Here is a 14,017-nt window from a genome sequence, read left to right on the forward strand (position 1 = left end):
ACAAAATACGACCCGTGAGATCGTCTCACACAAGTTTTTGCTTTTTTTTTTTTTAATACAACGGGATGAAAGATACCAACACTATCCATACAAAGTGAAATATAAACTCAAGATTTCATGGATCTTGACCCTTGGGGCCTCACTCTTAAATATTTGGCAACATGCATCTTTATGTGATAAAGAATCTAAAGTGTTGAAAAATTATTTAAAAATGTGTTAAATATTTGTGTTGAAAATGTGAATGTTGAATGTTGAAAATTAGGTAAAATTAGGTGTTGAATATTGAAAATTAGTGTGTGATGATGTAGGTAATGATGTATTTTATTTTTGGATTATTTGTAAAAATTTTCTATAAATAGATCTCTCATTTGTGAAGAAAATCACAATTGAGTTGAGAGAAAAATATTATAAAGTGTGTAGTGTGATAATTTTGAGAGTTTGAGATTTTTACTTTTTTACCGTAAATTTTTACTTTTTCACAACACGTTATCAGCACGAAGCTCTAAAAGTCCTCCATATTTTTCCAAGCTCCGAACAGAAGAAAAAGGTAACAAAAGTAATANTATAAAGATTCATGAGACCGTCTCACAAGAGGCCTACTCTAAAAAAACACAAAATTTTAAATTTACTTAAATCAGCTGTGCCAAAATTGGTCGAAAAACAAAGTCAATAATTAAAAGCTCGCTTTTAAAAAAGTATTGTTTGGTTGAGCTTTTATTTCATGAACGAATTCGTAAAATTAAAACAATTATTATTATTTTTACTTTTTTTTGAAAGTAAAACAATGATTATTCTTATTATTATTATTATTATTATTATTATTATTATTATTATTATTATTATTATTATTATACGTGTGCTTTATTTAAATAAATGCACCTTTTATTTTATTTTTTATAAAAAAAAATAAAATAAAATAAATGCACCTTGTTCAATACCAATAGTTTTCTTGGCTGTAATTGAGTGGTTGCTGACTTAGAGAAATTTATTCCAATTAAATAATAAAATGATTAACCTCGATCATTATCACTAAATAATCTTAAATACTTTCGTCAACCAGTGGTATATAACTATATATACCCTTCAGTCAACATCCACTAATGACCAAACTCAAACTTATCATGCAAACTGCTGTTGTCGGATTCAATATAATTAGTAGATTTAGGTATACAATTAAAATGTTAAACTTTAAAAATCAATTTTCATTTTTGTCTAATATACTATTATAACATCTTTATTTTCATATAAACAATTATTTCACATATTTCGTATTAAAAATATAGTATACATACAATTATCGCATATAAAAAAATCATTGATATATATTTATAAATATTGAAATTGTAATAATAATAATAATAATAATAATAATAATTTCCTTTTATATCTTATAATTGCATAAATAACAAGCTTTGCAAGTAAAAAATTAGCGACTAACCATAAAGACATTGTAAATTATTGGTAGTAAATTAAGATTAAGACGACGTTATTAAGAAAGCGGCCATTTCCATTCCTCTGGCGCCGTCCATATGTCACACATGAGATGGATGATGTTTCGTCAACGACTCCACTTCACACGCAATGCACTGAAAAAAAGAAGAAGGAAAGCAACAGGAAAATTGTGAGAACGAAGGGCAATTTATAAACGGAAAGCTAGTTGGGTTTGGTATCCTCCATTTCTCCTCTCTCTCCACGCAAATTATTGGCACCGAAAAAATTGAACCGGACAGCCCTTGGTGGGAGGAAGAGGGGAGAGCAAAAGATCGAATCGAATTCATCAAATTCCTGTTCTCCTTGTTTTTTTATTTCTATTTTTGGGTTACGGGTTGGAATCAATCATCGCCATGAATGAGAAAGCGAGTGTCTCCAAGGAGCTCAACGGCAAGCACCGAAAGGTCCTAATTTTGTTGTCGGTTTTACGGTTTTCTCTTTTGATTTTTGGACTCTAGCGTGATTGTTGAAAGATTACGTTTCTGTATGCCTGGTCTATTTACTGTGATCGCATGTCACATGTTTTAGGGAAGTTGTTGCTATAAAATCTGGCCCTTTTTTGAGATTGTTGAATGATTTGATCTTGTGTTTTCTAGCTGTGATTGGTGATATTCTGTGACAAAGGTGCCAGTTTCGTATTATTGAGATTGCATAACGTTTAACTGATGATATGAGAGTTTATTTTAAGTTATTAAGGTTTAATGAAAATTTAGAAGATATTTATTAGTTGAAGGTGTACGTAGTTATTTAATCTATATGCTAGAAATATCTGCTAATTCCTGTGCTTTGGCCTACCCTTTATCATGAGCTTACTTAGAAGACTGTTGGGCTGAAATAAAGTGGAAGGCTTGACTAGTTTCTTTAAACTGTAAATTTAGAATACATTCATTTGTATATGGCTTGCCGCCATTTACTCTCCGTACTTACGTTATTTTGTTGTTGATGGTTTTATTCAAAGAGGATTACCTTTCTCACAAATCACTTGGGAGTTCTAGCTCAGTGGCACTGTCCCTAGGTTCTTGTTATGCTTTTCAGTTACATCAATCTCTGTGTTATCAGGTTTTGGAAGGACTTCTTAAATTGCCAGAGAATAGGGAATGTGCTGATTGCAAAAGCAAGTGCGTATCTCTAATGCTATAATTGTGTTTGCATTTATCTTTAGAAGTATTTAAAAATGCTATGCTGATTAAAAATTATGCATACTGGTGGAATCTATAGTTATAATTTTTCTTATTTTCATGAATTAAGTTCAAGCGCAACATTTTTGTTTGTCTTGATTGTGCATTTTTTTTCTGAAATCCAGAGGTCCTCGATGGGCAAGTGTGAACTTAGGCGTTTTTATATGCATGCAATGCTCTGGGATCCACAGAAGTCTTGGAGTTCACATCTCCAAGGTATCATTTACTTAATTTCTATGGCGTCTTTAGAGTAGCTGATTAATAGTGGAAGTTGTTCCTCTGTTCAGATGTAGAAATAGATTTGTCAGTTCTAGAGTTCAGCTTTTATATTGATGTTATGGGAAATTGGACACAACATCTTGTTATTTTAAATGTTTTGAACTGAATCTCTTGCTATCGTGTCTAGCAGTTGGCTATTTATGTTTGAAGTTTTCAAAAGTTTGTTAAACATGGTGATAATGTTTTTGGATATCTTTGTCCTTCTTGTTGTACTTCCTTTTATAACTTTTGACTAACAATCGACTGGTAGCCAACTATTATGTCTGATGCTTCTTATTGATGTTTCTCATTGTTAGTATATTTTCATCACTTTGTAGGTGAGATCTGCTACACTTGACACCTGGCTTCCTGAACAGGTTTCATTTATTCAATGTAATGATTTCAGAAGTTTGACTCATTTAGGTTGTTTTTCTATTTGATTTTTTTTAAAAAATCATGTTATTTAAATATTTCTTCTCATAAACATAGTCATGGGAAACCAGAAGGCAAACAGTTACTGGGAAGCAGAGTTGCCACCAAACTATGATAGAGTTGGGATTGAAAATTTTATTCGAGCGAAGTATGAGCCACTTTTTTACAAGGATATCTTTCACACACTTTTTTCACATGTCTGATTCTATGAACTGGTTTTTAGATAATATTTTCCTTTTTCAAATTTAGGTATGAAGAAAAGAGATGGATATCCAAAAATGGGAAACCAAAGTCACCGCCTAGGAAAATAGAAGAAAAAACTTCTGTACAGTGGCAAAGACCAAATGATAGAAGTGGCTATGGGAATGTTAGCCATTCTGGGAACTTAGCTGATAAGAGGAAACATGTTCCAGTGCCTGTTACAAAAGAAAATATTACCGCTCCTAGAACTCCTAAAGGACCAGAACTAGTATGTCGAGTTTCGTTATTATTTGATCTTTTACCTGGGTCTTCTAAAAAATTTGGTTACTTATATTTTTGCATATACATGATGCCGTCAATAAAGATTTATTTCATGTAGCCATATTCTTATCCTTCCAATGAAGATGCAATTTGTTGTCAAATCTGGGAAAGAATTTTCCTATGCATTGTAAGCATAGAGTAATTTATTATCCCATGAACAGTGCATAAGATGATTTATGAAAAACTAGAGCTACTCTTTTTAGAATGTATTATATTCTAAGGGTGAAAATGCTAACTTTAGACCTCATCTTTCTTTCTAAATTTTTATTTGCAGATTGCTCCGTCTCATGTGACTGAACAAGTTATTCCGAGAACAGAACCAGCTGAACCTACAAAGCATTTTACAGAAACTGTTTCTCCCCCTAAAGTTGATTACGCTACTGACCTTTTCAATATGCTTTCACTAGATGGTTCTGTCGAAAATTCTGCCGGGGTATCTGGGGATGATAATACATGGGCTGGATTTCAATGTATGTGTGAATTGCTCTCATTCTCTAATTTTATCTTCTGTCTGCTTATTGTTTGTTTTTTTCAAGAAAATGTTCAAGGTGCCAAGAGTTCAATCTCAAAATTTGAGTTCTACAAATTTGGTGCCTAGACCTGTTTCTTCTCTAAGTAACATCTGGCAACTTGCAACAGCTCCTGCATCACCATCCACAACAGAAAAGACTGGCCAAACAAAACTTGATGATAACAAGACCCAATCCCCTTCAGGAATTGAAGATCTTTTTACGGGTTCGCCGTTAATCATTCCTGGTTTAGTGCCAGGGAAACCTCAAAAAGATGCCAAAACGGACATAATGTCTCTTTTTGATAAGGTATGGTTTGTGGTAGAGAAGTGACATTAGCCGTTCCCCTACCCCAACCACCCCGAGTGCTCGTTGCTGACCTTTACTAATTACCAAAACACTAACAGTTATTATTACTTGATACAAGATTTAAAACTCCGTTCATTATTATGTCTGCAAGGACAGGATGGTTCAAATTAGCAGATTTTTAGACTTACCTGCTCAAGTGTTCAAAAGAAAATCGATCAAGTTGATTTTTTCCATTTTGCAGTCGAATATAGTTTCACCATTTTCTGCCCAGCAACAACAACTTGCTATGCTAGCTCAGCAACAATCTCTTCTAATGGCTGCTGTAGCCAATGCTTCTGGTGGAATGCCAAAAGCTACTACTGGTTTGCAACCTGCATTGAATGGAACCAACTTGCCCAACCAAAGTTGGCCAAACATTGGCTATCATTTGCCTGGAATGATGATGCAGGTAGGTTAGAGTTGTGTATGGTAATCTTGTCATCAAATAATGAAAATTTACATTCACATTCTGCTTTTTCTGCTCCTGAAACAGATGGGAAACGCAGGAGCTAATCATTCGGTTGGTAACTCTTTTACTCCCCCAATACCCAGGTATACACTAATCAATTTAGTGCGCGATTTTGAAGTTAATTTAATCCTAGTGTTTGGTGGGTAATCAAGTGTGGAAGAACTTGAATTGGCTCCAGTGCATGAGCATTTAATGTTCCTTTTGCTTTGACTGCAGAAGATATGTTCATTTTTTTCTTGTACGAAGCTAAAAATATTCTCATTTAGGTTTAGCAATTAGTATAATATAATTATGAAATTAAAATCTTCATTTTTTGCAGTTACATGCTCATCTATTCCTTTTCATGTTTTTGTTGGAGCAACATTGTGCTATGACATTTTTCAATTAGTTTCTTTCTCATTGGATGCTCTCTAATGGGCTGAGTTAACCATGTCCAAAGATCTTGGCCAAAAGTGGTCTTGAAAGTGCTGCTCATGTTCCCCGACTCTTTTGCTATGTATGATAATCAAAGATATTTACTGGTACATAGAAAACACTTCTCGTCTGCAAACTAGTACCCGAGGAGTGGTTCAAAAACTATTTGCTCTTGTATTAGAAATAGGAACAGAGTAGTGTTACATCCATTTTTAATTGCAATAGGGTCCATATACTACTAGAGCCTCTGTCATCAGTTACAGGAGGGGACCAGGAAGATATAATTCCTTGATGATGGCTGATTTTATATTATGTCAGAGGCAGAAACAGATAAAATTAAAAAGAGTGCTGCTTATTTTATTTGGTATTACATACCAACACAGCCTCAGGTATATGCAGGACCACATACAAATCTTGACCTCTTGATGGAGGTTTACGCAGCATCATTTTTGTTGTTAATAGTTGGACACGTGTAAATACATCAACTTTTTTCTTATTGCACTGATTTTCCCTCACTCAATTCCATATGACTCAAATAGACTATAGCTGCTCCGCTGTTTGAGGTAGTTGATCCTTTCATCAATTTCCTGCTATCCCAGAAAAAGGAAAACATGTTTTTTTTACACTTTCTAGCAATTTTCAAAGTTTTTTCTGGGTTGCATTACTATTAGAATGTCATTAACATTTACTAACATAATTTGGTACAGCACATATACTGTGGGACTCAATGCTTCTAGCAATGGCAGTACACCCGTTAGCGCAAGCAGCCAGACCACGCCACCATTTTCCTCTTCAACTTCCCAAACAGGGAAAGAGTACGATTTTTCCTCTTTAACCCAAGGGTTGTTCTCAAAACATTAAATGGTAAGTTCTGCCGTATCACATTCACATACCACAAATCATTTGGGTTTTTTTTTTTTTTTTTAATCTCCTGCATCTGTGCTTTGCTTTGTAAACTGTTCGTAGAGGATTGTGTTCTCTTGTTGGGATGTGGGTAAGACTTTAGTTTACCTTGAGATATTCTTTGTCAGAGCTAAACTCTACTCTTGATTTCATTTTGACTAATTTTTATTGTAAAGAGATGAAAGTTATTCATATTTCGTCAGCGATATTTGCACATCGATTTTCTTGAAACACATTTCATTAGCTCAAGGCATATTAGTAATTACAAAAGTCCCTATATAAAAAATATACAGGTTCAAAATTATGCCATCTATGAAGTCCCAAGGATGCAAGATAGTGTGCTACTTTGTTGGCATTTGGGGAGCAATGCAGGATGAGAATCCCGGGCCGCATTATATATTCTTAATACGAATTTGTTGTGTTGTCGCATGAGTCAAGTCCACATACCGCTCGACTTGTCATTTACGTGTGTTTTTTGTTGTGTACAGCACATATATTTGTCTCAAATTTTCAATGCCTAAATAAGTCGTAAAAATAACACGATACCTACTATAATAAATAATAAGAGTGGATAAAGGGACACATGTACATAAGTCTGTAAAAATAAATATTTAATGAAAAATTTCTAATACCAATAGGGAATATAACAAAAATTGAAATACAGGCCCACCCCTTGTCAATTTATAATTGGTTTGACGGCGGCCTCGATTTGATTTCGACTTACGTGACCATTCTTCTGATCGATCTTTTATTTAGTCAACCTCGAGACCCAATTGGAAAATGTTACAGGCATACGAGAAAAAAATGAAGTAATAGAGAATGAACCGATGTTATTATCAAACAACTATGCTTCATTCACCATATTATCACGTGTTGCATGTTTAGGATAAAAGGATGAACACTCTCTCAATCAAAACAGTAAATCCATGAACACGAAGTTATGTAAGACAGTAATTTTGTTTATTAGCTACTCAAAATTAAAATATATTTAATAATGATGAGGTACTCTCGCAGGTACTAACGCACACATGTTTTAGATTTACAAGCACGAGCAGTGCCTAAGTGTTTGTAGGGACGACCAACGGCCACATATATATCCGTTGAAAAAGGTAATCAATTTGTTCATTACTTAATTTAATTAATCTTGATATTAATATCTTGCTTTTGTTGTAGTCCCACGTTCCAAAAACTTATTTCATATTTTAGCACCAAAAAAAAAAAACCGTACGACAACGTACTTCTTTAAGCCTTGGATCTAATTTATCTTACGCACATGCTCCGCTCCATACAAAGTAAATTAATTTTGTGTTGAGATTAATACGAGGGATCTTAACTAAATCTGATATTGTTTGTATAAAGAAATAATATTAACCTATAAAACATACACAAATACTTATATANGCGTGATAGGTCGGCCATGGCAAGCGGTGATCGGGTAGAAATGCCACCTATGATCTTACTTGCCAGCTAACACAATATTCAATTCACTCCCCCCCATGAATTTACCGTTTTATCCAGGCGATGCATATCAAACGGCATTTATATATAAATACCAGGTTCCATCCTTCTCTCTGCTGATGCCTCTCCACATTTCTTCATTTGTTATCTTTCTCTTCTTTAACCCTCGGAAAGCATATCTTTAATTCTCGACGGAAAAATATGGCGATGGCGACGCTGTCACAAATATCGAGCAACTCCATGTTATCATTTAAACGTGTTTTAATATCCACCATCTTTCTGTCAGCTGGGATTATGCTCAAATTTTCAGCTCCGGCAATAACGGATTTCGCTGTCTATGAAGTGCCGTCAATCTACAACGGCGTCGTCTCCTGGCTCAGGCCTCCGTATCTGTACCTCGTTATCAACTGTATCATCATCTCCATCGTCGCATCCTCCAAGCTACACTCCAGGAAGGATGATGACCAGTTTCTATCAACTCCTTCGCAGCCGTTAGATGGCATGGTTCACGCTCAACCACAGCCCGTGGCAGTTAAAGGTGCTGTACAGGCAGACGAGTACGAGTACAACGACGTCGTGTTGGACGACAGCAGCAGCTATGATGTGAAGGTGGTGGAGAACGGAATAGGATTTGACGCGTATGAAAACTTAGAAGCAGTCGCTCCATCAGTTGTAAATGCTAGCTCTGACAGTGGTATTGTGTTTGAAGACGAACCTACAAGCAACAAAGAGAACGAGTATATGACCACGAAATCCACACGTAAGGACACGAAGGAATATTCTGCAGAGAACGTGAAATCGCCGGCCTCGGCTAGGTTCGGTAACCGGAGAAATCTCAAAGCTAGTCCAGAAGGTACTACTTTCCTTAGCTTTTCTTTCGAAGTTCACGTTACTCGCTGGAAATCATATAATTAGTATTTTGGACATTTACCGGCGGATTTGGCCGATAACGGTCAGTTGCGGGGATGTTGGCAGCTGGCAGAATGTTACCGTTGAGCTGGCCTTTAATCTGGTGTGTGGGACCACGAGTTAAGTGTGTCCCCACAGATTGAGTCGGTCTTTAGGTTAAATTTTTTTAAAATTTTTAATTAGGTGACATTGGAAATGGAATTTAGCCGCTGTTAAATACCGAGATTGTCCCTGTAGGCCAAAAGCTTTTACCGAGATTGTCCTTAAATAATTTGAGTCTAGGCTTGGTGTTCCAAATCCAACTTAAAAAGATTATTCCTGAAAAGCTGTTATATATTCTAAGGCGACAAAATAGAAGCCTTCGGTCTCTGAAACGCCGCAATATTTCCCCCATACCGTTCTTTAAATAATTAGCGGGCAAACTTTCCACTATCAGCTTAATGTTATATACAATTTATTCAAGAATTAAAGATATACTTTATAATTGTGTTATGCCAGACAGTTTTGGATTCTGTGTATTCAAGTGATAATTATTTTAATACACACCGCAACCTATCTACCTATTAAAATAAACGAAATTTAGTGGATTCTGCAATTCCATAATTTTCAAAGTACAAGTACCTGACTACAAAACCTTGATTATCTGTATCAAAGTTTCAAATATTGCAGCCTGGTTTCTCGAGTTCTGGAATATGTAGTTTGTATTAAAATATTTCCGTAATTCCATTTTCGTGTTGAACAACAGGTGGTGGCAAAGCAGTGTTAAGAGTGTCGAAACCAAAGAAGCAGGACACACTGGAGAGCACCTGGAAAACAATAACAGAGGGCCGAGCGATGCCATTGACGAGGCACTTGAGAAAGAACGAAACCTGGGAGAAGACAAACACACCAAAGGTGATCATGACCAAAACCGAAACTTTCAACGACCGAACAAATGCCAGGAGCCCACTGATGACCCCATCACCGGGGTCAGGGAAGCTCAGGAAAGAACCATCATTGAGCCAGGATGAGTTGAATCGGCGTGTGGAGGCCTTCATCAAGAAGTTTAATGAGGACATGAGGCTGCAGCGGCAGGAGTCCTTGAACCAGTATGAGCACATGGTTAACCATGGCTCCTGCTAAACAGGTGTGAATGCAACTGCCGCCACTGCACTGAAATTTTGGGATATCGTCTCACATAAATGGAAAGATTGGTTTTAATACATAGACGGGTGGGATCGAGGGGACTTGGTGGAAAGCCCAAGAAGAAGATATTTGACATTTTTCTGTACTAGTAGCGTTTTATTTATTTCGTTATGCATCTCTTCTGAGTTTTGATGACTGGATCCAGGAATGTGATGAGGTAAATGTGATGAGATCTGCAATTTTCCCACTTGGGTACGATCGATTATTGTAATTGGGTCTTGTCTTTTGTTACCATGAGTTGTATCGTAGGGATACTAGTTATCTTAAATATTATGCAAATCAGAAGTTTCAATCGTAGTATGCCTGTTTTCTAGACAAGGAGGTGCACCACTTTGAGGATAACAGCACCACTGCAAATGAGATGCAAAATCGTGTGTCAAGACAACTACTATTCTTTGATATGTTTATGAAAAATAGTTTTAGCTCATTGGATTGATCCATGTTGAAAACTTGCGGAGTGAGAGCAGGCTCTGCATGCAATGGCAGGAAGGATTTATTTTGTACTGTAAAATTGATACCCGCAAAGCTCCGGCAAAGGAAGCTGCAAGAAGAAGAGCAACATATCCAGTTGTGTGTTAACAGTAGGCTGCCACCTATCACTGGATTCTGTCACGGAAACATCAAATAACCCAGTTCTCACTTGCTCAAATAAAATTTAAAACATACGAAAATAACTGTGCAGCTATAGCATACAGGTTTAGCTACAGAAAAATATATCAGGATAGAAGTCAAGAATAGGAGTACTGCATGGTGATGCAGCTAATGCAAATGTGAGCCAGCCAAATATGCTTGAACGCCTGGTAAGTGATGACAACAAAATATTAACAAGAAAAGTAATTCTTTGTTGATTATACTTGAGCAATGCTTGTTCTTTTCTCTGTTGAAACTTTTTCAAGCAACGGAATAAAGTTCTTATTACTTGAAGGGAAACTTGCCGTGGCTGCCCGAGGATCAAAATTGTCAAAAAAAAAAAAAAAAAGATGGAAGCTGCACTTCTATAATCTTCATCAACAGCAAACAAGAAAGATGTTAGAGCAAAGAACACAAATATATCAATTTATTAACAATTATTAATAAAACAAAACGATGATTCAAAAAATTAGGCCATTTTTTTCAAATACAATCGAACTTGGATACAACTCGGTATGTCAGGGAGGCAGCACCACTGCTAATGTTTAGATTTAGACCCATGGCAACATCTAAAATGGAAGCAGCCACAGGTAGACCTTGCCCAATCTGATCATATGCCTTTCCAGCAAATGAGGCTGCTACACCAAGTAGAGCAAGTGTAGTTGCCAATCCCATAGCAAATGCAATTGAGTTACCAATCACCTGTCAGATACAAAGTTAAATTAAAGAAGAAATTTGGTTCATAGAACGACATTATCTGCTGTCCACTTGAGGCGCCCTAATCCTTGAAGGTAAGTTAGGCAATTCGGTGCAGTCTCATCTCAGTATGAAGATATAAAATTTCGATGCTGGAAATGATTTCTTTCGGTTAAAGTTCCAGCTCTAAAATGACTAACGGATACTAATAATTTAAACATAACACCTCCGTTCTGCTTTTCCCAGATGCCCCTAAATACACAAGAAAATCCAGAGAGGAAAAGATATCAAGAGGAACTACACAGCAACACAACAGGAGAATCCCAGAGCCAGAGTCCTTACCGATATAACCATGGTTAAGAGGTAAAACACTGAGCGTACATGGTGACAGGCTAGTTACAAGCCCAGCGTCAAAAACTGCCAAACTGCACAAAACATATATATAAAAACCAAAAAGCAATAAAAAATAACAAGAAAAGCCGCAAAACTCGTGGAAACCAGATAATGTTTGATACAACACGAACCTCGTAAAACTGAAAGCAAACAACTGGTCCTGGACAGCTACATTAGCTTGTTGAATAGCCTAATATAGGAGGCTTGCAAACCAATCTCCAACGTCCCATCAGCAATAGTATACAGAGAATTTGATTGTTCATGTGTAAAGCAAAATTATTATAAATATATGAAGGATGTAACCAAAAATCGGAACATGAATAAATATAAACATTTAAACACAGCTACTCGCAAGTCAAAAATTGCATCATAGAACCAAAATATAAAATGATGATAAGTGGCGCTGGTATAAGTATGAGATAGGTCTAATTGTTTGCAAGATGTCATAAGATACCACCAGTAACATTTTTTTACAATTAGTACTCTGTTAAGGCATGACAGTCCAAGTAACTTGTTATACACTTATATATGTGGAAACCATGAAATGACTCGCTCCACTCTTCCTACAGTCACCGCTATTCGATTCCATAGTTACAGCATTGCCATTGGCGTCGCAACTAAAGCCACAGCTAAACATATAAAAAACTAACAGTACTTCATAAAGGAGTATCATGTCGAATATAAGCCAGCTTCACAACAAAAATGTATCCATCCTTAAAACTATCTGTTAATTGTCTCATTGTATAAAATACCTGGGACTTGCATATATGAACTTGGACAATCTTCTACCTTGAGTTAGTTTTTGGGTTGAGTTAAGTCCAAGTCTCGATCTTAACATGGTATCAGAACTCATTCCATCGCTATGTGTTGCACTGTCCAGAGTTGGTAATTGGGTTATTTGTAAACTTCACGCTCCAGATGTTCATTTCTGGACGTGAGGGGTGTGTTGATTGGCTCACATTGATTACAATCCACCTCTTGCGCTAGCTTTTGAAGTTGAGGTACGTCCGGTTTCAATCTTTAACACTGCTCAGAAGCAACATCACGCAAGAAAGCATTCAAAATATAGAAAAGTATCAATTTTGTGAAAACCACACACCAATATGTGAATATAATATCAAATACCTGCAAAGGCATATTCATGAAGGGATTTATAACATCAAATTTGCTATTTCGGGAAACCGATAAATTCACATTTTAACAGTAACAGGCTCGCGTTTGAGGTTTCCGGAGAGCTCCTTACCATGATTACCTTATCAAAACAAACGAATATTAAATATCAAGAACCCATTGAAATATGGCAGGCTTGTGCTGGAAGTGTAATTTACCATGAGTTTCAGAGGGTAGACGTTTAAAACTCTAAATTGAAATAGGAGGACATCTAAACTTGCTGCTGTGACCGTTGATTAGATACAATTTCATTTACAAATCTTACGCTGTGAGCCAACAAGAGGAGTTCGAGTTAGAGCAGAAGAGGGGTTGCCCGGAAGATAATTTAATGTTTTTTCCTTGAATAAATTGAATTTCACCCCTCGAAATATCCCCTATTTTACTTTTAACCCTCATGGTATATAACTGCAAAGCCATTTACTTCATCATCACAGTTATGGATTATCAATTATAGTTTGATTCGGTTTTAAATAAAAATATCAATCAAACCATATTAAAATTGAAATCAAAATTGTTTCAAAACCACTAATAATGAAATATACGAATTAAAAATAAACAAAATATTTATATATAAAAAAATTACACTATTGGATAATTTTTCTTTTGTAAAAAAATCTAAATCTTGAATCAGGCAATTTTTTTTGGTTGATTTTGAAACCAATCAAACGTAAAAATTGATTCAAATCATGCAATTTGATTTATTTAAACGTGTTGGTTCGATTTGATTCAGTTCCTAAACACCCGAGCTTCGAAGCAATTCCAGCAAGATTCACTTAGCAATAAATGTGATGTTATGCATTATGAAGACTAGTAATTGCTAACAACAAAGACGTCTGATTGAATTTAAGATATAAAATAAATAAATTTGGGATCGAAATATTGCTAAAAATGTGTTATTGATATTCATGTATCTATTTTGAATCATACGTTATTTAATTTAAATTACGATAACATTGACAATTATTCTAATTTATGAAATTTTGTCCATAACGTCAAGACAAAATAATATAATATAATAAAATATAAAACATGTAAAAAAGATTTTCCCGAAA

At 35.5% G+C, this 14,017-nt stretch overlaps 2 protein-coding genes and 1 long non-coding RNA gene across 7 annotated transcripts; 2 read left to right on the top strand and 1 right to left on the bottom strand.

The window, feature by feature from the left end:
• Positions 1-1,504: 1,504 nt before the first annotated feature.
• Positions 1,505-7,056, top strand: LOC140988101 (ADP-ribosylation factor GTPase-activating protein AGD5-like). Of its 3 annotated transcripts, XM_073457020.1 has the most exons (12): positions 1,505-1,895; positions 2,551-2,609; positions 2,795-2,885; positions 3,266-3,320; positions 3,417-3,507; positions 3,609-3,828; positions 4,156-4,351; positions 4,521-4,699; positions 4,941-5,147; positions 5,232-5,290; positions 6,329-6,485; positions 6,818-7,056. In XM_073457020.1, exons 1-11 carry the CDS (start codon positions 1,845-1,847, stop codon positions 6,480-6,482), a joined length of 1,362 nt encoding a protein of 453 aa, XP_073313121.1. In that variant the 5' UTR covers positions 1,505-1,844; the 3' UTR covers positions 6,483-6,485; positions 6,818-7,056. The 3 variants fall into 3 exon arrangements, with proteins under 3 accessions (XP_073313121.1, XP_073313120.1, XP_073313122.1); XM_073457019.1 differs by lacking the exon at positions 6,818-7,056 and having other exon boundaries at positions 6,329-6,726; XM_073457021.1 differs by lacking the exons at positions 1,505-1,895; positions 6,818-7,056 and having other exon boundaries at positions 2,549-2,609; positions 3,266-3,304; positions 6,329-6,726.
• Positions 7,057-7,934: 878 nt separating this feature from the next.
• On the top strand, positions 7,935-10,376 carry LOC140988009 (uncharacterized). The gene is made up of 2 exons (XM_073456847.1): positions 7,935-8,835; positions 9,637-10,376. Exons 1-2 carry the CDS (start codon positions 8,184-8,186, stop codon positions 10,011-10,013), a joined length of 1,029 nt encoding a protein of 342 aa, XP_073312948.1. The 5' UTR covers positions 7,935-8,183; the 3' UTR covers positions 10,014-10,376.
• On the bottom strand, positions 10,298-13,307 carry LOC140988010 (uncharacterized). 3 transcript variants are annotated; one of them, XR_012177260.1, is made up of 5 exons: positions 13,124-13,307; positions 12,921-13,047; positions 11,927-12,821; positions 10,595-11,827; positions 10,298-10,426 (listed from the first exon to the last, which is right to left on the bottom strand). It is a non-coding gene; the product is annotated as an uncharacterized lncRNA (long non-coding RNA). The 3 variants fall into 3 exon arrangements; XR_012177261.1 differs by lacking the exon at positions 10,298-10,426 and having other exon boundaries at positions 10,524-11,654; positions 11,745-11,827; XR_012177259.1 differs by lacking the exon at positions 10,298-10,426 and having other exon boundaries at positions 10,524-11,827.
• Positions 13,308-14,017: the final 710 nt, after the last annotated feature.

Source organism: Primulina huaijiensis, chromosome 11 (genome assembly GCF_012295235.1).
Source record: "Primulina huaijiensis isolate GDHJ02 chromosome 11, ASM1229523v2, whole genome shotgun sequence".
In the NCBI taxonomy this organism is placed as follows: domain Eukaryota; kingdom Viridiplantae; phylum Streptophyta; class Magnoliopsida; order Lamiales; family Gesneriaceae; genus Primulina; species Primulina huaijiensis.

Excerpts from the sequence above, each read along its gene's own strand:
- LOC140988101 (XM_073457020.1), top strand. The coding sequence starts at position 1,845 with ATGAATGAGAAAGCGAGTGTCTCCAAGGAGCTCAACGGCAAGCACCGA. Across the intron at positions 3,829-4,155 it reads CTCCTAAAGGACCAGAACTA|ATTGCTCCGTCTCATGTGAC; the intron begins GTATGTCGAGTT and ends TTTTATTTGCAG. Across the intron at positions 4,352-4,520 it reads TACATGGGCTGGATTTCAAT|CTCCTGCATCACCATCCACA; the intron begins GTATGTGTGAAT and ends AACTTGCAACAG.
- LOC140988009 (XM_073456847.1), top strand. The coding sequence starts at position 8,184 with ATGGCGATGGCGACGCTGTCACAAATATCGAGCAACTCCATGTTATCA. Across the intron at positions 8,836-9,636 it reads TCTCAAAGCTAGTCCAGAAG|GTGGTGGCAAAGCAGTGTTA; the intron begins GTACTACTTTCC and ends GTTGAACAACAG.